Source organism: Chiloscyllium plagiosum, chromosome 16 (assembly GCF_004010195.1).
Source record: "Chiloscyllium plagiosum isolate BGI_BamShark_2017 chromosome 16, ASM401019v2, whole genome shotgun sequence".
Lineage (NCBI taxonomy): Eukaryota > Metazoa > Chordata > Chondrichthyes > Orectolobiformes > Hemiscylliidae > Chiloscyllium > Chiloscyllium plagiosum.
This window is the reverse complement of record NC_057725.1, coordinates 46,525,215-46,550,195: the sequence shown is the minus strand read 5'-3', so window position 1 is coordinate 46,550,195 and position 24,981 is coordinate 46,525,215. Positions and strand designations below refer to the sequence as shown.

Below are 24,981 nucleotides of genomic sequence, written 5' to 3'. Positions count from 1 at the left end.
CCCTCACCCTCACCTCCTTCCACCTATTGTATTCCCAGCGCACCTCCCCCAAATTCACTTCCCCCTACCTTTTATCTCAGCCCGCTTGGCACACCTGCCTCATTCCTGAAGAAGGGCTTATGCCCGAAACATCGATTCTCCTGCTCCTCGGATGCTGCCTGGCCTGCTGTTTTTCCAGCACCATATTTTTCAACCCTTAGTGGACTTGACCAGGTGAACGTTGAAAGCACGTTTCCTCATGTGTGACAGAAAATGCAATATGCACTGTCTCAACATCATTACCAGGTTGGTTAAATGGCTCCCTTAATATGGGGGAGAGCACTTCCAGCATCTTGTGGAACCGGTACTGAAAAATCCCATAGTTACAGGAAAAATATGGGCATTAAGCAAAGAAGAATTAATGCATTGGAAGCAGTTCAGAGAAAGTTTAGAAAGCTAATACTTGGAATGAGTGGATTGCCTTATGAGGAAAGGCTATTTTACGCCTCATACAATTAAGCACTGCCCAAAGGACATGTAGGATTTCACACCAATTCTTGCTTCTGGTTGAGGCATGGGATATATTAGAAAGCATCTTTTCTTTTGCCTTTTAAAAAATCTTCCACGGAATTTGGACATCACTGGCTAGGCCATCATTCCAGCCCTGGAGACAATGGTTGTGGGCCACAATGTTGAACTGCTGTAGATACACCTATTGTGTTAATGGAAAGGAACTTACAGAAGTTTGAGCATAATGAAAGAATCTTGGAGGGGACAGGCAGTTGATAGTGCCTTGTATCTGTTGCTCTTATCTTTTTGGAGGTTAGAGATCACAGTTTTGGAAGGTGCTTTCAAAGGAACATTGGTGAGTTGTTCCTAAGCATCTTGTATATGTTACACATAGCTGCCACTGTGTTAGGTCATGGAGAGAAGAAAGGTTTAGGGTGTTCTTTAATATTGTGCTTCATTAGACCATCCTCAATTGCAGCAATGCATTTATTTTCTTCTCTATATTATACTAGTTTTTTGTCCTCTCTGTGGGAAATTGCCAATGAATGCCTCATTACAGAAAGCTCTGTCCTCCAAATTCAGGCCTTTTTGGAACAAAAGTGAATCAGTGGCACTGGATTAAAAGTAGAGAAAAAAAAATTGAGTGGTTTAGTACAAAAAAATGGGGATTGGGTGAGTGAGATGTGTGTTTTCTTTTCAGTCCTGGATATCTGGGTTTAAACCCAGCATCCACTGACCTGACAGAAGCCTTCTCTTCGCTGCCTTTCATGACCTATATGATACGAATTTGAAACATATCTCATCTCAGTTCTGAGGAGAAACAAGTTCATAATGCAAAACTGTTTGTAATTCAGAAAGGTCACAAAGCTGACTGGAAAAAAAAAAGAAATGGAAAGGTCACCCTCACGCCATGGGAGATGTTTCTTTCTGAAGATGGGACCAAGCAGTATCATAGCGACAACTGCATGATGTCTTTGTTCCTGTCACACTACAAGTATTCCAGCTATGTGAAATAGCTTCTCTTTGCATGTAAATCATGGTCTACTTCACTTCCTTTTGTAACTCATTTCTTCCCTGGATCTGAAAATGTAAAGCTCTTTATATCATTTGACTTTTTTTATTTCTCCAACAATATGGAGGCTTATAATGTCCATATTTCATAGTACTTAATAATTAATTCTTGACTTATTTTGTCTTTTCAAAATTAATCAGGTCCTGAACAACAAGATTTTCCCCTTCATCCAAATGATTCTAATAATATTAGTTTTCCTCAGAGAAGATATAGTTGAGAAGAGCTTTGATCAAGTTGTTTAAAATCATGTGGCTGTCTGGACAAGATAGATAGGAAAAAAGTGCTTACCTTGGTCGAAATGTTGAGAAACAAAGGACACTGATCTAATGTGATTTATTTTTAACATTCACTGGAGGTGGGCATTGCTGGCTGGCTAGCATATATTGTCCATCCTTAATTGCTTTTGAGAAGGCATGTAGGTACACCCACAATTGTGTTCAGTTTGGAGCTGCAGGATTTCACTCCCATGACAGTTTAGGAGTGACAATATATTTGCAATACTGGATGGTATGTGGCTTGAAGAGTAACTTGCAGATGATGGTGTTCCCATGTATCTGCTGCTCTTGTCCTTGTAAGTGGTAGAGTTCTTTGATTAGAAGGTACTGTCAAAGGTGCTGTCATGAGTTGCTATATCATGTAAATTCTACCATTGTGCATCAATCGTGGAGGGAGTGAAGGTTGAAGGTGATGGACAGTGTACCACTCAAGTGGAGTGATTTGTCCTGGATTATGTAAAGCCTCTTATGTAATAAAGTGTACTCATCCAGGTAAATCACTCAGCCATCAAACATAATCTCATTTTTGCTCTGAAACCATAGCGCTTAGTTTTCAGCACTGACCATTACATCCTTTCCACATCCTTAGAACTTAAAATCCAAGTGAACAAATTCTCATTTTCCAACATTATATTCAATCTGCCAGACTTCCATCCACTCAAAAAACCTACCTATGTCTATCTGCAGCTTCCTTATGTCTTCTTCATAGCAAATTTTCCCACCTATCTTGTAGAATCTGTGAATTTAGCTAACGTCTTTGATCTCCTTAACCAAGTAATTGATGCAAATTGTAAAATGCTAAGGCCTCAGCATAGATCCCTGTGGAACTGCATTTGTCACGCCATAAAACAAAGACTCATTGATGCATACTCTCTGTTTCTGCTAGTCAGTCAATCTTCTATTCATGTTATGATGTTAGTCTTTACACAATGAGGTTTTTTTTACAATAATTTCTGATATAATGCCTTATCAAATGCTTTCTGAAAATCCAAGGATAGTACGTTTACAAGGTGCCCTTTATCTACACACAAGTTATTCCTTCTAAGAAATTAAATAAATTGTTTAAATATGATTTCTACTTATCAAAAATACCATTCTAACTCTTCCAAATTCCCTTGCAATTTTCTAAGTGTTCAGCTATAATCTCTAAAATGATTCTAACATCTTCCCCACAACAGACAATAAGTTAATTGGCCTACAGTTTCCTATTTTCTGTCTCTCTCCATTCTTGTATAGAAGTTTTATGTATATGCTACTTTCCAATTGAATGAACTCCAGTAACTGAATGAGTTAATGAGGGATTAATTGGGAGAACGCAGAGGTGGGTAACTAGGTGATGTAGGTAGATAGATAAGTGGAAGAAAGGGTAAGATGGATAGGTGAGCAATGTAGGTAGGTGAGTGAGGTGGTAGGTGGGTTAGTGTGCAGACAGGTGATCATGAGGATAGTTGGGTGCTCAGTGGGGGCAATTCAGCTGGTCAGGGGGCTGTTATGTGATCGCAGTGAGTGGCTGGTGGTTGACAGGAGCTGTCAATTGTGATGCTCAGTTAAGTTGTGTTAGCTAACCGCTGAATTGGAGCAAGTAATAAACTGACGATATTTCTAGTGTAAATATGCAGGAAAGTGCCACAATCTGCTCCAAGTCTCCACCCTGAGCTTAGGGTCAGAATCATTAGAAAGGCTGCTCGGCAGAAGAAATCAATCCATCGCAAGTTTAGTTTCCTGGGCATTTCTACAAATGTCTGTAAGATAGGATCTCTGCAGAGCCCAGATGCACATTTCCCGATGTATGTCCCATTTCTGATAATCTTAAAGGCTGGAAGATGTGGGCAAATGTTTTCAAGTTTCTGAAGTGTGTCTTGAAAATGCAACCCTTTGATGTAAACAGGGAACACTACCACCATGTGCAGTTTACTTTTAAGTTTAGAAGATGTGATAAGACATTTCAGTTGGGAAATCCTGGGTGTAGCGTGAATTTTAATGGCGATAGGTGATAATTTAGTTCAGGGGATTGACTTCATGACCAGTGTCAGCTTATTCTGATATCTTTCTTCCACCTAACTGACATATTTAATCGTTGATCCAAGTGCCTTATATTCTCCTGTATTATTGGACTACATTTTACAACTATAATATTTCAGTAGGAAAGCATTTTGAAAATACTACTCCCATTGAGTTACAACAAAAACATTAAAAGTTCACTACCTAATTGGAGGTATTAACCTGCAGATAACAGTTGTATTTTGAATGTTTAATGCACTCACATCAGATTCCTTTCTTCACTGGCTGATATTTTGCTGCAAAGTGACTAAGTGTGGTGCTGGAAAAGCGCAGTAGGCCAGGCAGCATCTGAGGAGCAGGAGAATCGAAATGTCGATTCTCCTGCTCCTCGAATGCTGCCTGGTCTGCTGCACTTTTCCAGCACCACACTTTTCAACTCTGGTCTCCAGCATCTGCGGTCTTCACTTTCTCCCTGCAAAGTGACTAAGCACAGCTTGAACAATATGCAACAAGGAAACATTTTTTCATTGAATCAGTAAATATTTACAGCAGAGATGAAGGTCATTTGGGTGGCTGTGACGATTCTGGGTCTAAGAGGTACCAGCTAGTCCCGTTTCCCTGTTCCTTCCCATTAGCTTCGCAAATTCTTTCTCAATGATCTGATGGTCTTCTAAAGCCCTGATTGAATCAGTTTCCCTTGGCTTTCCCATACCAAGGTGAGATGACTGACTTGCATCAGGATTGCTACAGACCACCAGAGATTTGCCAGGCTTCGCCCTTCCCAGGTATATTCACCATTCTTCAGATCCTATCAATACACCTGTGCTCCATCTCCCTGATGAACTGGTTGAGACAGGTAAGTAATCTGCCCATGTGGGATGGCAGGATACCATCTTGATCTCACAGCATCAATCTTATTTGCATTGCAGCATGGTGTTTTGTAACATCCTTTGACTTGTACATAAGATTGACTCCTTACCACTGGATACTACAAATACCAGTGGTCCAGAATTAATTGTGCATCTAGCCAGCTGGTCCAATGCAGTTAGAACTCAAGCATCTACTGAGTGGTGTGGAAAATTGCCCAGGTATGTCCAGTCCTGAAAAAGCAAAACTAACCAACCCAACCAATTGCTACCCAACAGTCAACTCCATTATCAGCAAGGTGATGGAAGGGGTCATCAAAAGTGCAAACAAGCAGCATTTGCTCAATGGCATTCAGTTTAGGTTCTGCCAAAGCCATGCAGCTCATATCAGCCTCACAGCCTTGGCCCAGATATGATGAGGTGGGAGTGACTACCCTTGACATCAAGGTAACTTTTGACCAGGTATTACAACAAGCAGCCCTTGCAAAACTGAAGTTGATGGGATTCAGGGGAAAACTCTCTATTGGGTGGTGTCAAGGAAGGTGATTTGATTGTTGGAGGTCATTCACCTTAATCCCAAGACATCACTGCAGGAGTTGCTCAAAATAATGCTGGAAACGCAAACATCTCCAGCCTCGAGCAACTGTCGGTGTGGAGGTTGCACATTCTCCCCGTGTTTGCATGGATTTCGTCCAGGTGTTCTGGTTTCCTCCCACTATCCAAAGACGTGCAGGTTAGGTGAATTGGCCATGCTAAATTGCCCGTAGTGTTCAGAGATGTGTAGGTTAGGTGCAATTTTCAGGGGAAATATAGAGTAATAGGGTAGGGACATGGATCTGGGGAGGTTACTCTTCGGAGGATCAGTGTGGACTTGTTGGGCTAAATGGCCTGTTTCCACACTGTGGGGATTCTATAATGATTCTATGATGATGTTGACTGGGCTGGTGTGATTCACTTATGACCAGTAATTAGATAGGCTGGGGTTCTTTTCCTAGAACGTAGAAGACTGAGCAGGGAGCTAAATGAGGTGTACAACACTCTGAGGTTAGATAGGGAGAAACATTGTCCTGTAGTAGAGGAGTCAATAACCACAGTTTTAAGATAAGGAACAGGAAGTTTATAGGGAACTTAAGGAATGATCTTTTCACCCAGAGGATTGTGGATGTCTAGAACTCACCGCCTAAATGACCAATAGGGATAGGACTTAAGAACTTGAAAGGCCATAGCATCTAAGGTTATGGTCCATGTGCTGGAAAATGGGATTAGAATAAAGAGATGCTTGATGACCAGCATGGACATAATGGACAGGAGTCCTCTTTCTGTGCTTTAAAAATTCTCTGACTCTATAACATATTCAACATCAAAACTTGAGCAGTTAATGCCAAATAACATATTCAGTACACATGTGCCAGGTAAAACAATCACAGACAAGATGATGGTCATCCAATGGCATTACAATCATGGAATACCCCACTAATAACATCCGAAGGGGGTGGGCGGGGGGGGTTACATAGACAAGAATTTGAACACAGTCAGGCATATCAACACTGTAGCTGCAAGAACAGGTTAGGCGGGACAAATTCTGAAATTACCAACATATCTGCTGGCTCCCTGAAGCACATCCACCACCTGTGACACAATTCAGGGCTGTGATGCATTATTCTTAGATTTCTTGCATAAGCATAACTACAGCAACATTGATGGGTCTCAAAGAAGCACAGGAATAGGAGCAGGGGTAGGTCATTCAGCCAGGTAAGTCTGCTCTGCTATTAGGTATCATGGCTGATCATCTACCTCTATGATACTTTTCTCCATTTTTCTCTACTACAGGACAATGTTTCTCCCTATCTAACCTCAGAACGTTGTACACCTCAGTTAGCTCCCTGCTCAGTCTTCTATGTTCTAGGAAAAAAATATAGTCATTGGTATCTAGATATTTGTTTTGAACATGCTCAATGATTGAGCTTCCACAGCCTTTTGATTTACAGAATTCCAAAGGTTGACCACCTTCTGAGCGAAGAAATTCCTCTTCAGCTCAGTGATGAATGAGCTATAGGATTTTGATCCAATGACAGTCAGGGCACGATTATATATTTCCAATTCAGAATGATAGGTGACTTGGATAGTGTGCTCAAAGTTAAGCCTCACAATTGCCAGTCATCACAAAAGGTAAAATAAATTATCTAAATATGCAGAATTCCCAATTTACTTGTCAGTCACATGCAGGGTCATAGGAACTACCATTTATTATATATAAATAGATTCTAACCACATTAAATGTTGACATATAACTTTGCCCGTTAAAACTCTAACCAGTAATACTTCTAATACTAATACTTCTCTACACATATATACAGACAGAGACAGACAGACAAAATAGCATTCGTATTATGGTGGACGGATATGGAAAGCAGTCACAAGGTTCACTGAGATGGTCATTTTGCTTGCAAGGACTTGCTTTTCTTCAATCTCTCTTCTCCAGGTATTTTACATCTCTTTAGAAGGCATTTGTGATTGGTATATTAACTGCACAGTCTCTTAGTTGTTAAAGCCACAGCTTATAACAACTGGTGAAAGAAAATAAACTGTCTTTCTTCAGATTTTAGGTTTTAAACTGAAGGGACAGCCACACTACCTCCCCTCCTGAAAGTCTGCAGGCTGCTGTTGTTCTGTCATTCCACTGCCAGATTCCCTCAATCAGGCACCAAGTACCTTTCAGAGACTCTCCCTCCTTTCCATCAGCCCCAAAGTAGACCTGTGTGCAAACACAGAAGGATATACTTACCATGCTCCCCAAAGGACAAGACTAAGTGCATGCATTTGCTGGATAAGAAAGTCTAAACCTTTAATGTGTACAAACCTAATTTAGTTTGTAGTTGGCATTAAACTAAAATCTATAGTTTAAATTCTACAGGTGCTGCCTTAAGCATGTGTTTTTTCAAAGCTCACAATGAAAGAGTTGATTTGGTAAGAACAAGCTGAAACTAGACCCACATTAAGTGATTAAGGTAAGCACTTCTGGTGAGAACAATTGGTGAGTATTTCTATTTCTTAAAATAAAAGTAAAGTATTTAGCTTGTGTTTAGGCCTCTGATATTTTACTCCTCTTTTTCTTAAAAACTGTCAGTATAAGATAGATATGCAGAGGAACCTCGATTATCCGAATGACACAGGCGGGGAGTATTTTGTTCAGATAGTCGAATATTCGGACAATCGAATGGCAGATAATACAGTTTAGCCAAGCATCGGGACTTTGCGATCTTGTTTGGATAATCCGAAATTCGGATAATCCGAAATTCAGGTAATCATATGCCAGATAATCAGCGTTCCTCTGTATTGATGTTAAAAGAAGAGCAAGCATAGTAATGTTATGAATGACTAAAGCAAATATAATACAATCCAGATGGCAGGTGAGATGATATGATGCTGCTGCAGCATGTGGGAACTGCTGCAAATCATAGTGAGCCAGAGTGAACACATCTAGAGCAGCGTTTGTCGCTCAAGAAATTTTGGATTTGAGTTTAAGTGCTGGTATCCAAATTGTAAACATTACACCACATCAGGGAGGGGAAAGTTACCTCGACCCTTCTTTCCAAGAGGAAGTCATACCCCTCAGATGTGGTCTGTGATCAGGGACAGAAATGTGTGACTGCAAGTAAGGCAGGTATAGGGACCTAAGCAGTAGCTTTTAAGAAGCCTTAGCCCTTGCTTTTGTCCAGCAGTTACAAGTTCTTGCAAGCTGTGTGAACAAGAATGGAACCTGAAGAGAGGATGAGTAAACTGACCACAGCACAATGGTATAGGGAGCCTTTCAAGCAGGTGAAGCAAAATGAATAAAAGCAAATTTCTGCGGATGCTGGAATCTGAAACCAAAAGAGAAAATGCTGGAAAATCTCAGCAGGTCTGGCAGTATCTATAAGGAGAGAAAAGAGCTGATATTTCGTGTCTAACTGATCCTTTGTCAAAGTTTTGACCAGCTTTGACAAAGGGTCAGTTAGACTCGAAACGTCAGCTCTTTTCTCTCCTTACAGATGCTGCCAGATCTGCTGAGATTTTCCAGCATTTTCTCTTTTGGAAGCAAAATGAATGTTGTAGTAGTAGTAGTAGTAGTGGTGGAGAACAGAGTAATTAGGGGGAATAGATACTATTCTCTATGTGGAGCAGGAGTCCCAAATGCTGAAACAAGAATATAAATTGCTGGAGGAACTCAGCAGGTCTGGCAGCATCTGTAGAGAGAAAGCAGAGTCAATGTTTCAGGTCCAGTGACCCTTTTTCAGAGTTACTTCAGCAATTTCTGTTTTTATTTAAGATTTCCAGCATCACAGTTCTTTGTTTTATTTTAGTCCCAAAGGTGCCAGGGTTAAGGATGTTACCTCACAACTGGAGAGGAATTTGAATGGAAATGGAGGGATTCAGTTATTATCATGCACTAATGACAATGAAAAGACTAGAAAGGGTTTTTTTCTATAGGATTTTGACCAATTAAGAGCTAAATTACAAAGCAGAACCTCCAAGGCAATAGTTTCAGGATTACTAACTGAGCCATGGGCAAAGCAAACTGACATGGGTTAGTAAAGTCAAGAAGTTAAATGCCAGAGATTGAGGTATGGATTTCAGTTCATGGGGCTCTGACTTCAGTATGGGTTAGACAGGAGATGTTGTGTTGTGCTGGGACACTGTCCTGGTGAATTGAATAAATAGTGTTGCAGAGAGGGCTTTGAACTAATGAGAAGGGGTAAGGTTCTGGAGCATGGATATATAAGCTTAGAATGGCAGCAGTGCAGAATAGCTATTTAGGTAATGATACTCAGAGTGTGACAGGAAGGAACAGTATGCACAAATACTTTTTAAAAGCTGCAAATAGATGGAAAAAAAAGGCAAACAAGTAAAATTAATTACTCTTTAATTGAATGTATTTAGTATTCAGAAACAACAATATGAATTAACACCACATATAGAGATTAATACTATGATCCTATGGCTGTTCTGGAGACATGATTACAAAGAGGTCAAAACAAGGAACTAAATATTCAGGATATGCAAATTTTGAGAAAGGACAGGCATAAAGGGAGGGGTGCTGGAGTAGTTTAGTTAGTACAGTATGGAATAGGTGCAATAGCAAAAATGACCTTGGATCAAGAGATGGGGAATCCATATAGGTGGAAATAGAATAGAACATAGAATAGAAATTTATTTTCACATGTATTTTTACATGAAAAATACAGTGAAAAGTTTGATAAGCTCTCTAACACAGTGCCGACATCAGTGGCAGAAGTCACACTTAAAAGTAGTAAAAAGTAAAATTAAGACAAAGTTCATTACAGTTCAATTATCATCTCCTAGGCTCTGGGAAAGCCAATTAAGGAATGATGGAATACCCTGAATATGCAATGGAATATGCTGGATCACTGGAATATTGAACTGAAAGCTGGTGCCAATGCAGCTGGATTGAGACCACCTTTCCTCTCTTTCAGGCCTAGCTGTGGACTTGGAGCCTTGGCATAGTCTGCGTGTCTGGGCCAGGGGACCCAGCCCAAGATCTTTTTCTCGCTCGCTGGGAAACCCTGAGTTGGGGTGGAGCTGTGTCCAGATCGTCCTGGCATTGCTGTTGCTGCCACCGAAGGCTTCCTCCCTCACCTGCCTCTGTCCAGGCTTAAAAGAACATAAAATGAAGAAAAATGAAAAAAGATAAAACGGGCAACAGTGAAAAGAAGAAAATAGAAAGAAAGCCGACGGGAGCGGTTGAACCCCAGGCTCAGCCAACAAGCTCTGCTGCCATCTTTAGTTACTTAAGAAGTAACTTAGATAAGAAGTAACAGGAAAAGAAGACACTGGTGGAAATAGTCTAGAGATCCCCTAATATTAGCTGTCATGGAAGCAGTACAGGAGAGAATACATCAGGAGATAATGAACACTTGGGCAGTACATTAATCATGGATGACTTTAATCTTCACATAATTGGGAAAATCAAATTGGCAGAGATAGCCATGAGGAAAAGTTCATAAAGTATATTCAGAATAGTTCATGGAACATTTGGTTTGTGATGCGTGTTCACACCAACAGCATAGGTTAAATTTCCAAACAGACTGAACTCACCATAAGGTCCTACTTTCTTGACCTCACCCCTTGCCTGAGAAGTTGTTACCTCAGGTTAAACCCATCACCATATCTCTAATGACAGAGCGGGCCTATGGTCCTCTGGGACTATTGTGACCACACCTAATACTACTGCAACCTATAGCATTATGTTATAGAACAACCTTCGAAACAAGATCAGGTTATTTTGGAACTGGTAGTGTGCAATGAGGCAGATTTAATGCATAATCTCAGGGTAAAAGATCCCCAAGGAAACGATGACCAAAAAAGGATAACATTTAACATTGACTTTGGGAGTGAGACACTTGGGTCAGAAACAACTATGCTAAACTCAACTAAACATAAATTTTTAAAAAATAAGTGCTAGGTTTGCTGCAGTAGGCTGGGATGGAGTTAAACAGAAAAGACAGCTTATGAACAGTAGCAGAGACTTAAGTAAATAGTTCGTTACTCACAACAGCAATATATCTCAGCAAGGATGAAGGATTCCAGGAAAGGGATAAACCAACCATAGCTAACCATGGCAGTCAAGGATAGCATCAAATTGAAAGAGAAAACATACAGTATGATGAAAATTAATGGTTAATGAGAGGATTGAGAGAGTTTTAAAAGCCAACAAAAGATGACCAAAAGAAAATAAAAAGGAAGAAAATAAACAGAGGGTAAACTAGCAAATACTAACAAAGTGGATAGCAAAAGCTTCTTTACATATATAAAAAGGAAGAGAGAGGCCAAAGTGAACATAGGTCTCTTAGAGGTTGTGGCTGGGGAAATAATAATGGAGGAAACAGGAAATACCAAAGAAGGTGAATAAGTATTTTGCCTCAGCCTTCACTGTAGAAGATATTAAAAGCATCCCAAAAATATTTATTCACAGGAGAAAAAGTGGGAGGAAACAAATACAATAATTTTCATCAGAGAAATTCAAAGGAATGTAATGGGGCTAAAGGTTGATAAGTCCATTGGATCTGATGGGATGCATCCCATGATGGTAAAGGAAGTAGTTACTGAGATAATGGATGTATTGGTAGTGATCTTCCAAGAATTCTTAGATTCTGAAAAAGTACCAGAGTTTTGAAAACTGCCAACACTTTTATTCTAAAACGGTGGGAGATTAAAAAAAAAGCAGTGACAGTGAAACTGTTTGCTTAACATCTGTCGTTGGGAAAATTTTAAAGTTTATCACAAAGGATTTAATAGTAGAACGTTTAGAAAAGTGCGATATAATCAAACAGAGCCAGCGTGTTTCATGGAGCAGAAATAACATCTGACAAATATTTTAGAATTATTTGAGGATATAAAGGAGAACCAGTTGTTTCATATGTTAGATGGCTCAGTGGTTAGCATTGCTGCCTCACAGCGCCAGGGACCCAGGTTCAATTCCAGCCTCTGGCAACTGTCTGTGTGGAGTTTGCACATTCACCCCATTTCTTCCTCTGCGTGCTCCAGTTCCTTCCCATAGCCCAAAAAAAGGTGAATTGGCCCCACAGGGATAGGGTAAGGGTTTAAATCAGGGTGGCATGCTCTTCGAAGGGTCAGTGTGGACTCGACGGGCCGAATGGCCTGCTTCCACACTATCGGGATTCTATGTTCCTTCTTCTGATATCAAATAAGATACCACTAATAAGTCAACTTAATAAAATAAGAGACTATGGTGCTGGCAATAGTATATTATATGGATAGAGCATTGGGTAATAGAAGATGGAGAGTTGGAATAAAAAGGACGTTTTCAGGATTGCAACCTTTAACTAGTGGAGTGCCACAGGGATCAGTGCTGGGCCACAATTACTTCCAATACAAAATAATGATGTGAACGTATTATCACCGAGTTTGTAAATGGCAAAAAGAAAAGCAGTGGAAAGGCAAGTAGAGACGATGGCATAGGCTCTGCGGAGGGATATAGACAGGTTAAGTTAGTGGGCAAAACTTAGCCAATGTACTATATTGAGGTTACACTTTGGCATCAAGGAGCTAATTATTACTTAAATGGAGAGAGACTGCAGAAAACTGCAGAACAGAGAGATTTGGAGGTCCCTCACATAAAGCTAGCATACATGTTCATAGGAGTAAAAGGAAAGCAAATGAAATGTTACCCCTTATTTCAAAGGGATTGGAGTATAAACCATGGAGGTTTTGGTAAAATTAAACAAGACTGTACTAATGCCACACCTGGAATACTAGAGAATGGTTTTGGTCCTCTTAGCTAATGTAAAAGATATTGGCAAGGATGCAGTCCAGAGATGGTTCAATAGGTTAATCACAGATATGGAGGGATTTTCTTATGAGGCCTGTATCATTGGTGTTTAGAAGGTTGAGAACTAACTTTATTGAAACATATGAAATTCTTAGGGGCTTGACAGTGTGGCTGTGGAGAGGTTGTTTCCCTTTCTGGGACAGTCCAAGACCAGCGGTAATAATCTCAAATTATGGGGTCACCCAGTTAAGATAGAGAAGAGGAGGAATTTCTTCTTCCAGACAATAGTAAATCTGTGGAAATCTTTAATGCAAAGATGTCAAATGTAGGTCTTTAAGTACTTGCCAGGCTATGATCACTTTTTAATCAGTAATGAAATCAGGGTCATGGGGGAAAAGCAGGAAGGTGAGGTTGAGAATTATCAGATTAGCCAAGATTTCATTGAATGGCAGAGCATACCTGGTAAACTGAAAAGCCTACTCCTGCTATTACATCTAATGGTCTTATGGTGTACATATCAGTGCTCACCCACCACTGGGTTAATACCGGCATCACTGAAATGTGTGTGTTAATTACCCACTTGTGGGCCTCAATTAGTTTTAAGGTTTTGCCACTGTCCAAAGGCACTCCTATCAGGGATTTGATCAGATAAGGCAGCAAAGTGGTAGGTTTCATCCCAGCCATCTCCCGTCTGATTAAATACTTCCACAGTCAAACTTTCCAGAGGAGAAAATTCTGTTTAATATTCTGCTCAATTTCCCAGTTTGATATCAAGTGACAGCTTTGGCTCAGTTGGAAGCAACTCTACCTTTGAGTCAAAATTTCATACATTCTAGTTCCAATGTGGAATTTGTGCAAGCAGCTTCAGCTAACATTCCACTGTCCTGCATTGTCTGTGATGTGTGTTTTGTCTCTAGCAGGATATTTGGACCTAATGCTTGTTATTCCTCTATAAGAACTACGTATGTGTAACATGGTATTGAAAAACCCAATAAACATTTATCACAGCTCACTGATGTGTGTAATATTACCTCCTAGACACTTCCATGATTGTGCTAATATTAAGCTTTTCAGTTTATAAAGACTTCCATCAGTGCACCCTGCTTCAATTCCTAAGTTGAAATGGAGTCTGACTCCTTTATACACTCAGCTGATATACAATGATATGGTGATGGTCAGATAAACATGTCTCTTCATGGTATAGTGACATACTAACTGTGAGACACAACAGATACCATCTCTCAGGTAAGATGTTAAAGGGGGTACTAATCTGTCCTTTTTCTTCTTCATTCATGGGACATGAGCATTGCTGGCTAGGCCAACATTTATTATCTATCCCTAATTGCCCAAAAGGCAGTTAAGGGTCTATCACATTTCTGTGGGTCTGAAGTCACATCTGGGCCAGGCCAGAAAAGGACAGCAGTTTCCTCCCTTAAAGGACATCAGTAAATCAGATGCATATCAATAATAATTTCATAGATATCATAAGACCCTTAATTCCAGATATTTTCTTGAATTTGAATTTCACTACCTCCAATGATGGAATTCAAACCTGTTCCCCTGAAAACTACCTGTGTCAGTAGATTAATAAACTATTGATAATACCACTAGGCAATCACCTTTCCATTTTAAAAGACTATGAAAAATTCTACAAATTATGCAAAAGAAGGATAAGGAGTTCTCTTCTGGTGTCTTCCCCCTTAATGACCACAATCAAAAATATGATGCTCTGGTCGAGAATCATGGTTCCCAGACATTGATTTTCTTTCTGTTTGCTGAATAGAAATTCAGGGTTTGAGGTTGTACAGGACATTAGTGAGGCCACTTTTGGGATACTGTGTACAGTTCTGGTTGCCCTGTTAAAAGAAAATATTACTAAATTGGAGAGGGTTCAGAAAAGATTTACAAGGATGTTACTGGGATAGGAGATTTTGACATATAAGGAGAGACTAGACATGCTGGGATATTTTCCACTGATGGCCTTATAGAGGTTTCTAAAATCATGAGGGGCATAGAAAAGGTGAATAGCAAAGGTATTTTCTCGCGGGTGGGGGAGTGCAAAACTAGAGGGCATCCTGTTAAAGTGAGAGGAAAAAGATTTAAAAGGGACATAAAGGCAATACTTTCACACAGTGTTGTTTGTATGTGGAATGAACTGCCAGAGGGAGTGGTAGATGAAGGTAGTTACAACATTTAAAAGTTATTTGGATAGGTACATGAATAGGAAAGGAGTAAAGGGATATGGGCCAAATGCAGGCTAGTGGGGCTAGTTTAGTTTGGGAACCTGGTCAGCACGGATGAGTTGGGCCGAAGGGTCTGTTTCCGTCCGGTATGACTGTATGAATGTATGACTTTCTTAACAAGTGCTATCTGTTACTGTTGGTCTTTACTAAGAACTCCTAATCAGAGAACCAGTTCCAATGTATCAGTTTAAATAGTTCTGAACTTATAAAGATCACAGCTGTCTGCTCAGGAAAGGTAAGATCTGGCCACACAAAAATCATCTGGCCCATTGACAGCCCACTCTCACTGGCCCTTCCAAATTGCCCTGTTGTCCAGCATCATTTCCAAGTTAGATGATTCCTTCTCTTTCAAGACTGGTGAACTGCAGTGAAGCACCCATCTGGAACTTACACATTTTCAATTGAAGTCAAAAATGCCAAACCCTAAAATTGCTTCAAGTTTCTTAATGGTGACACAGGCACTGCTGACAACTCACCCAATTTCTGCATATTTTGGGTGCACGATAGCAATCCCCCACTACATGGCATCATTCTCTGTATTCTAAATGAATTCTACACACTATACAAATATGTTTGAGCTGATGGTACTCAACACTGTACATAAATATTTGTTTTATGTATACAGCATAAAAATGTGTGCATTTAAAATATTGCCATGGAGCAGTCTAATATATGTAACAAACGATATTCAGCATGCTAATGTGTATTTTAACAGAACCCAGAGCAACAAGTAAATATCTGAGCTAAAGGGAATCTACACAGAATACAAATCTGCTTATTATATGAAGTGTACAGCAGGCAAACGTTTTCTAAATGAACTCCATAGTGCACAAATGCATGTACTAGGTGTAAGAGCAAATATGTTGAAGTGGAATACATGAATGTTGTGGAGAGCAATTTTTTTAACCAAAATAAACATAAAAGTTAGAAACAAATTTGTTAAGGATACCTTTATGATTTTTATGCAGTTTGTAAGTATTGGTATCGTATGACATAAAAGAAGAATCCTGCATGCTCTTCTATAGTATCTATGCGTAGCTCAGAAATGCATTTCAGAAACAATTATGTTAAAACACAATAATTGTTTTCACATAAGGGCAACTGCAGCAGCCATTTTACAGATAACAACTGCCCAAAAATAGTTATTCTGATGTTTTGTTCTATCTTATTTGAGGAAAATATCGGCTAAGAGGGTACCTTATTCCCCTTCAAATTATGCCATGGGATTTGAAATTTAATGTTTCATCAGAAGTTGGTGCAAGCAAATGGACATTATTGATTGTGTGATTGATAGAAATGCACACCATATCTGTTTTTGAGATCAGTGGCTATCCTTTGACACTCTATTTATAACCTTTACACGTCAGGTCTGCATGACATTGCATATTTGCATCCTGGGCTGCGATGTCTTTCTTACCTACTTGCACCCAGTATTAAACTTGTAGAGAGAGATTTTGTGCAGTTGATTTGAGGGTCAAAAACATTCTTCCACAATTTACAGTACTGTCAGAATGAGCTTTCACTTTCTGGGCCTGTGATGAACTTGATGCCATTTTCCACCTGTGAAATTGCTTATAGCGCTCAGAGAAGAAGCGAAGGGAAAGAGTGGATACCTTCACCGTTTTAGGTGGAGTAATCATCAACACTAAGGATCTCAGCCTGGGATTAAAGGTAGGATGTATTTGGGGGAGGGGGGGAAGCGGAGTAAACGTATGTGTGTGTGTATGATATGGGTGGGCAGTGGCATTGACTCAAGCTCGTGCTTAACTACTGTGATTGTTGGAAATCCAAAATACCAACAGAAGTTTCTGAGAAAATACTGAGTAGGTCTTTTGCCACCAGTGAAGAGTGACAGAGTTAACAGAATGAGCAGATCATTGACCTGAAATATAATCCTGAATTTTAGGTCATGGGAATAAAATAACTGGGGCACTAATAGCTGACAATGAGATCACCTCAGTAATGTTATCACAGGTGGTCTTCCAATTGGCTCTCTATTGACCCACTGTCCAGTGGGAAAGGCCAATGGGTTGCCTAAGCTTCCAACCAAATAGCTATCTCCTTTCCGTCAGTCATAACACCTACCCGCTTACATCAATTTCTGATGTAATGCTACATGTCAGATTCCCATGGCATTATTTGAAAATGAATGAAATGTTTTCTAAGCCAACATGTTCCCCCAAGTAATATTACAAAAAAAAGCAAAATAACCACTTGTTGGCCAGCAGCTTCCCAGAGCAAAAAAAAACAAGAAGTAATAGTTGGAAATAAACATACTGGGCAAACAGGACCTCCATTTTGAAGCATACATGGTGAATCGTATCAGTATTTGTCATTTGCAAGTTTTACTGGTTTTTCTTTCTGCATTGCAAACCTCAGCATTGCTCTGGAAAATACATGAAGCAAAATTAGAATTTCAGGGGCTAAGCAAGACTCATATGGGAAACCCCTTCATGGAGATCATTGGGACCACTGGGGCTACTACCCTGCCCACAACCCTCACCTGGCTGCTTAAAGCCAGGCAATTCACCCCCACCCTTCTCCAGAAAAGAATTACAGTTCTATTTCACCAGCGGCCTGCCTTAGCACAAGCACAACAACACCATAAAATAGCCTCAAATAAGGCCTTTAGCTGTGGTCATCACCTGACAGACTCCTTAGAATGAGAAACGAGGCAGAGAAATGTCCCAAAAGCGTGACTACCTGACTGTACGTATTATCCCCATCTCCCAGTTCACTTACAATGGGCCATTAACTCTGCTTTTCTCTCCACACAATCTGCATGAGCTGCTAATGTTTCCAGTATATTTTGGATCTGCTTGATGACATGATCCAATCTAATTCTTCAATTCTTCAATTCTCCAAAGGAGTGTTGCATTGTTGGAAGTGCAGTGTTTCAAATAACATTGAATGTTTGCCCACTCGGATAAATATAAAGAATCCTATAACTCTACTCAAAGGGTAAGAGAATTCTCCCCAGCGGTTTGGTCAGTATTTATCACTGAACTGAACTCATTGTTTGTGGGACAGTGACTACACTTCAGAAATACTCGTGGGTTTTCACACATTTTGGGATGTGTGAGGTGATACAAATGCTATTTATTTACAAGTTATTAAAGTGAAATGACAGAATGTAAAAGAGCCTAAACGTTTTTTTTTAATAAAAACTCAGCTAAACTTGTTCTTCTCAATCGTCCCAATTCATCAATAACTTCCTCTGCCTGTGCAAGGAAAAATATTTAGCTGGCTCAGTGTTATTCTTACAGGAAATATCTTGCAGAAAATAAACGGGTTCGCCACAAGCTTAATTTAATTATATGACCCATTTTTGGCGGATAATCACATGTTTGGATCCATGCATGACTCTTTCTGAATACATATGCGCATTTCTCCGTGTCTCCGCTCCCATTTGCCAGTGGTATGTTTGCAAAGACTTCGCCCAGCGGCCCGGCAATGTGTTGAGGGAGCCGGCTCGAGAAACAGGATTTTCAGCTGCTTGACAGTTTAGATTTTTTTTGTTTTGCCAAGGCAATGTCGCCTCAGCTTCCCTTGTGCATGTTTATTTCCACGTGGCCTTGTTCTCGATTAGCTGCTGAGCAAACCCCCAACCAACAACAACAAAAAAAGAGGCCCGGTGAAGCTAACCACAGTTCGCAGGGTCCCACAGTGATGTGGGATCGCCTCCTGAGTCCGCAACAAAAGTTAAATGTTCAGCGCAACATGAGTCTGTGTGCGCACCACTCGCTCTCAACGTGGATGGGGCGCAGTGTAAAAAGGGGTCCATAATATGATTTAAAAAGAAAGCTTGTCAGTTTGCATTACATGGCAAGGCAGGCTACTGCGATCTTACTGCACTGAAGTCCCCCTTCAGTCTCAGAGGGACACGCCTGAGAATGGTGTGTGTGTGTGTGTGTGGGGGGAGGGGGGTGAAATGAACCCCCCTGTTGAATCAGCAACCTCTCCCCGTCCTTTTGTTTGCCCGTCCACAGAATCAGAAAGTCAGGCAAAAGGCATTAAGTATTGCACTGTATTTGCAGACAAGAAACAGACCAATCGGGCCATCAACAGGTCTCTGTGCTGTACAGAATTTAACAATGAATGAATATCTGGGGTTATAGTGACAGAGGGGGACGGATTAAAAGCGCAGACAGTGGCGCCTCGAGGATCGAACCCAAAAGTGGATTCGGGGCGGCATCTGTGGCCAACAGGGAGTTAATCCGTGCACCATTTTTCAGCCAGCGGTGCCAGATAATTCATGAAATCACATCAGTGGTGACTGAAGCCCCAGTGGGAGAACCAGGAAGAACTCACTGTCCTGCAGTGAGGCCGATTCCGGGTTGAGGTTGGAAGAGGATTTGTCCCGGCGCTCCGCTCCCTGGTTGACGGTGGTGCGATGAAGATGTGAAATCCCCCACTTGGTGAAACTGGCAGGAACTACAACATTACCGGGCACCAGCAGCAGCGAGAGAGAGAGAGAGAGAGAGAAAAAACACAGCCTGAGCTGACCAAAGGGAGCAGGGGCTGTCAGTAACCAAGGGGCTTGCAAAGGTGTGGAACAAACTCATCGGGAAAGTTGGCGAAGGCAGTTTCGGGGAATTTGCAGGAGCCAAGTGCGTTCGTGTCTTGAGAGAGGCATTGTCCCCCAGGCTAACCCGGCCAGCACCGAGTTTCCTACCTTGTCTGGTGTGTGATGGAGACTGTCCAGAACAGGAGCAACATCCAGGGGTGAAGGGAGGTGACATGTTAACCAAGCTCAGACTCCCTTTGTCCAGCCACAGAATCCGTCTGATCCGCACACGTCACTTTACTGAATCCTTGACTGTACCCAACACACACAAGATACACGCTCGTCCCCGCCTCCCTGCTCCTCTCTGCGCGTCCTCGCCATCACCATGGAGATAGCGAAAGAGACAGCATCCGGAAAGAAAAGGGCACTTGAGCATGGAGTTGCCCCCTCCCCCTGTTTCTCTCTCTCTGCCCCTCTCTCGGTCTGCCCACCAATGCCCTGGGTAGGCTGCTGTCTGACTCGTTCGCAGCCCCTGGTCTGCCCTGCTTCCCCCCCGGGGTGAATGGAAGCTGCATTCGACCAATCCCTTTCTCATTGCCAGCGCCGGGAAAGCGGGAGATGCTCTGTTGCTAGGAAGCGCTACGCCAAACCCGGGCCGCCGTGGCAACCTGGCTTCATTCCAATGATCTTAAGCCATTCATTTTTTTAAAAATCGCTTCTTTGCTGGGAGTGAGCTTTTCCTTACGAAAAGTGGGCCGGCCAATATAATGCCAATGGCTATGTCCAATCAATGTGTGCGTTTTTCTTAAAGTCGAGCCTCCCCATGATTGATGGGTTTCTGAATGATGGTACAATTGTGTACATCATTGGAAATGTTTCTCACCCTGCATTTGAGAAGACTCTCTTCAGATCAAGTCAGATTTGCAGGAAATGCAGCTTGATTAGCTTAACTATCCATGTTTAAAATCCTTAATCAATACGAGACTGGTATTTCATTACGGTATTGATGGGAATGTTGCATTGTTGGAATACTGTCCTTCAGATAACCTCCAAATCCTATACCTGTTTGAGTAGTTCAGATGGATATTATAGATGTTGAGATACTATTCAAAGAATACAGTAACTCCTAGTTATTCCGACCAACATTCATCTCTCAACCCACACTGCCAAAAGCCGCTTAACTCATTTTATGTGTGAGCATTTTCCTAGGAGGCATCTACACTTCCAAGGACTTTAACTACTTTAACGGTGATCTTGGCTCAAGAATAAGGTCAGAAATGGGGATATTCGCTGATGATTGCACCATGTTCATAGATTTATAGAACTTTCCGGTACGGGGGGAGGGGGGGGCGGCATTCAATACATTGTGTCTGTACCTGCTCCCAAAAGAGCTATCCAGCTAATCCCACCCTTCAGCCCTATCTCTGCAGCCCTGATAATTCTCACTTTCAAATATGTATCCAGGTCTGTTTTGAAACCACCTGTGGGAGCCCCCTCCACCTCTCTCCCAGGCAGTGCATTACTCAGAAATGTGTTAGCTTTTGTGAAGAAGTTTCTCCTCATCTCACTCCAAACTCTTCCCCACAGTCTTGAAATTGTGACCTCAATAACTGACATACCAATTCATGGAAACACAATCTCCTTTTTTAATCTGTCAAAATTGTTCATAATTTTGAATACCTCAATAAGGTCACCTCTTAATCTTCTCTGCTCCAAGGAGAATAAGCCTAGTTTTTCTAATCTTTTCATATGTCTAAAATCCCTCATGCTCGGTATCATTCTCGTAAATCTCATTCGCATTCTCACCAGGGCTCTAATACCATTCCTTAAATAAGGTGTCCAGAACTGAACACATTACTCCAAATGTGTTCTGATCAATGGTTTGTAGAGGTGGAGCATTACTTCCTTGCTTTTATAATCAATGCCTTTATTTATAAAGTCAAGGACATTATAAGCTTTCTTAAAAACTGTTTCAATTTGCCTAGCCATCTGCAGAGAATTATGCACTTAAACCCCAGAGACCCTGTGCTCCTATACTCCCTTCATAGTTGTACCATGAAGCCTGTATTGTCTTTCCCTGTTGTTTCTACCAAAATGCATTACCTCACATTGCTCTGCATTGAAATTAATCTGCTCGGCCACCACCATTGCCAGCTTCTTAGACACTGTAGCATTTTGTGTCCATATGCAGTCTGATGAGAATAATGCTCAAGCTTTGGCTGATAAGTGACAAGTTACGTTCAATGTTACACAGTGTAAAGCAATGATCATCTCTAACAGGGCAGAATCCAACCTGCTCCTGTTAATATTAAATATACTCACATCTGGGGTGTTATTATTGATCAGAAATTTACTTGGACCAGTCATATAAATACAATAGTAGGTCAGACTCTAGGAGTGCTACAGCAAGTAAATCAATACCTGACCACCTAAACTATGTTCCACCATTCATAAAGCACAAGTCATGAGTGTGATGAATACTCCCACTTGCCTGGATGACTGCAGCTCCAACAAAACTCAAGAAACTTGACACCACCCAGGACAAGGCAGTCCACTTGATCAACACCCCGTCCACCACCTTCATTCGCTCCACCACCAATATACAGTGGCAGCTACAGAGCACTGTAGCAAGTCATTCATATCACATGCTTGAAGAAAAATGCATACAAAATACCTTGAGTTGATCTCTGCCCAATGTATTACCAAATTTGTCTTTCCCTTTCCATTCTTTTAGATCCCAAGTGTTCAATCTCCTGCTGGAATAGAATTCCAAAAACATTTGTATCTCCTAAGTGCTCTAAGTGGCCATGCCTCATGTGTGAGCATTAAAATGAATACTGGCCGTTTATCCAATAGTGGAAGACATTGTAACAAAACACAATGCTAACTTCATCCAAAACTGACATAAAGACACTTACTAGTGTCAGTCATTGATTAGTAGCTAGAATGGGAAACACAACCTTATCTCAGGGACATTGAAATTATTCATCATGTCCAAGCTATTGCTTCAACTCAAATGAGGTAACACAGCACCTTGATACACCTGGGCCCTCACTTAATTTTTTTTACAAGGCAATTTTTAAAAAACTGCAACTTAAATGGGTGCTAAGATAATTTGAAAAAAAGAAAAAAATCTATTATTACTTAATATTTGAGTTGGGAATTAAATGAATCTATGAGACTTTAGTTTTCTTTAAATAGGGGGTTAACAACTTTGCTTGGTTTGCGAAGAATTATTGTTTGTTTGACAGTCATAACCTTGAGTTCATACCATAGAAGCCTCAATAAAGAAAAAGTGTGTGTGTAATTTACATCAGCACTCCCTGAACTCAGGCATTGTGCTGAGTATTTATAACTATTTTGGCTGGCCAGAATTGTTTTTTTTCTGTCTGCCTGTCTTGCCATTGTACTCATGTGAGACACTTGTGTATGCAAAACCGGGAGATGTTTGTTTCCATGCCCCATAAGTAATTTGTCTTCGTGTGACCTGGCCTTGTTCTTTGAGGTTATTATACTACTCTCCTAGATACAATATAGCATTGGAACAAGGCAACTAAGAAACTCTTTTCTCTAACACACATGGTTTATTTTATCTGCCATTGCCGGTAGAGGGCTAACATTGAAACTATCTCCTTATCAGCCAATATGCAAATGTAAATATCCATCACCACCCCTTCTCAATTTGTTTCTTCAGCAGTTAACCCAGTAAAAACAGCTGGCAAAACTCAGCAAACTCACTTAAATTTTAAAGATATTTAGGTTTAAGGCTATAAGATGTGGGACTGGAAATAGGTCATTCAATTCATCAAATCTGCTTTGCCATTCAATAAGATTATGAGAGATCTGAAAATCCACAACTTCACTTTCCTGTCTTTTAGCTGTAAACATTGATTCCCTTACTGATTAACCATCTGTCTATCTCAGCCCTGAATATACTTAATGACCCAGCCTCAACAGCATTCTATGGTGAAGAATTCCAGAGATTCTCTACTGTCTGAGAGAAAGAAAATGTCATCATCTCTGTCTTAAATGTGTGATCCTTTATTCTGAGATTATGCCCCCTGGTCTTACACTCTCACACAAGGAAAATAGCCTTTCACACTCACCCTATGAAGAACCATCAGAATCTGGTGTGTTTCAATAAGATCACCTCTCATTCTTCTTTATGCCAATCAGTATAGACCCAAGCCACTCAACGCAAAATAAAGAACTGCAGATGCTGAGATTTGAAACAAAAAGAGAAAGTTCTGGAGCAACTCGGGGGATCTGGCAGCATCCATAGAGTGTAAAACAGAGCCAATGCTTTGATTCCAGTGACCTTTTGGCAAAAAAAGTCTGATCTTCTATTCTTCCTGCCAAAGCCCATAATCGCATATTTCCCCACATGATATTCCATCTGCCAAGCTTTTGCCTATGTGGTTAACATGTCTCTATCCATTTTTGTGTCACCCTCATCACTTACTTTCCCACCTATTTTGTCTCATCTGGAAATGTGACTAGTACATTCACTTTCATCATCCAAGTCTTTAATATATATTGTAATGCCTATGGGTCACCACTAATCACAGTTTGCCGTTCTGAAAATACCACCACCAATTCTTTTCTTTTAGATTAGATTCCCTACAGTATGGAAACAGGCCCTTCAGCCCAACAAGTCCACACCAACCCTCCAAAGAGTAACCCACCCGGACCCATTTCTTTCTGACTAATGCACCTAGCACTACAGGCAATTTAGCATGGCCAATTCACCTGACCTGCACATCTTTAGACTGTGGGAGGAAAGCGGAGAACTCAGAGGAAACCCACACAGACATATGGAGACTGTGCAAACTCCACACAGACAGTCGCCCAAGGCTGGAATCGAACCCAGGTCCCTGGCACTGTGAGACAACAGTGCTAGCCACTGTGCCACTGTCTTCCAATTCTTTAATTCTGATTAACTGGGTCTCTGATTCAGAAATAAACACATTGCAATGTTTAAGTGTGTCATCTGTTCGAGATTTGTTTGTACAGCACTGAATGTTCACATTCATAATGTCTGATACGGTAATAGCATGTATTTTGGACTTTTGAATTTTGAATTTGTGTTCTATGCGTCTGGAAGGGTTTAATGATTAGCTTGTAAGTATTCCTGTAGCCATAGTAATTTCCTTAGAACGCAGTGTGAGAGAGAAACTTCCTGAAGAGTAATGGGGTTTTATTTACATTGGGAGAGTTCATGAGTAAACAGTATAGTGC

The 24,981-nt window shown here is 40.8% G+C and overlaps 1 protein-coding gene across 2 annotated transcripts in view; it reads right to left on the bottom strand.

Annotated features, from left to right (window-relative positions):
* Positions 1–23,054, bottom strand: part of LOC122557863 (leucine-rich repeat-containing protein 10B) — a 32,064-nt gene extending 9,010 nt beyond the window's left edge. For both annotated transcript variants that reach the window (XM_043705999.1, XM_043706000.1), the window contains exon 1: positions 19,912–23,054. Coding sequence is in view for 1 of the 2 variants with exons in the window: in XM_043706000.1 (XP_043561935.1) it covers positions 19,912–19,955 (44 nt within the window). In the remaining variant the exon portion in view is untranslated. The remainder of the gene's footprint in view (positions 1–19,911) is intronic.
* Positions 23,055–24,981: the final 1,927 nt, after the last annotated feature.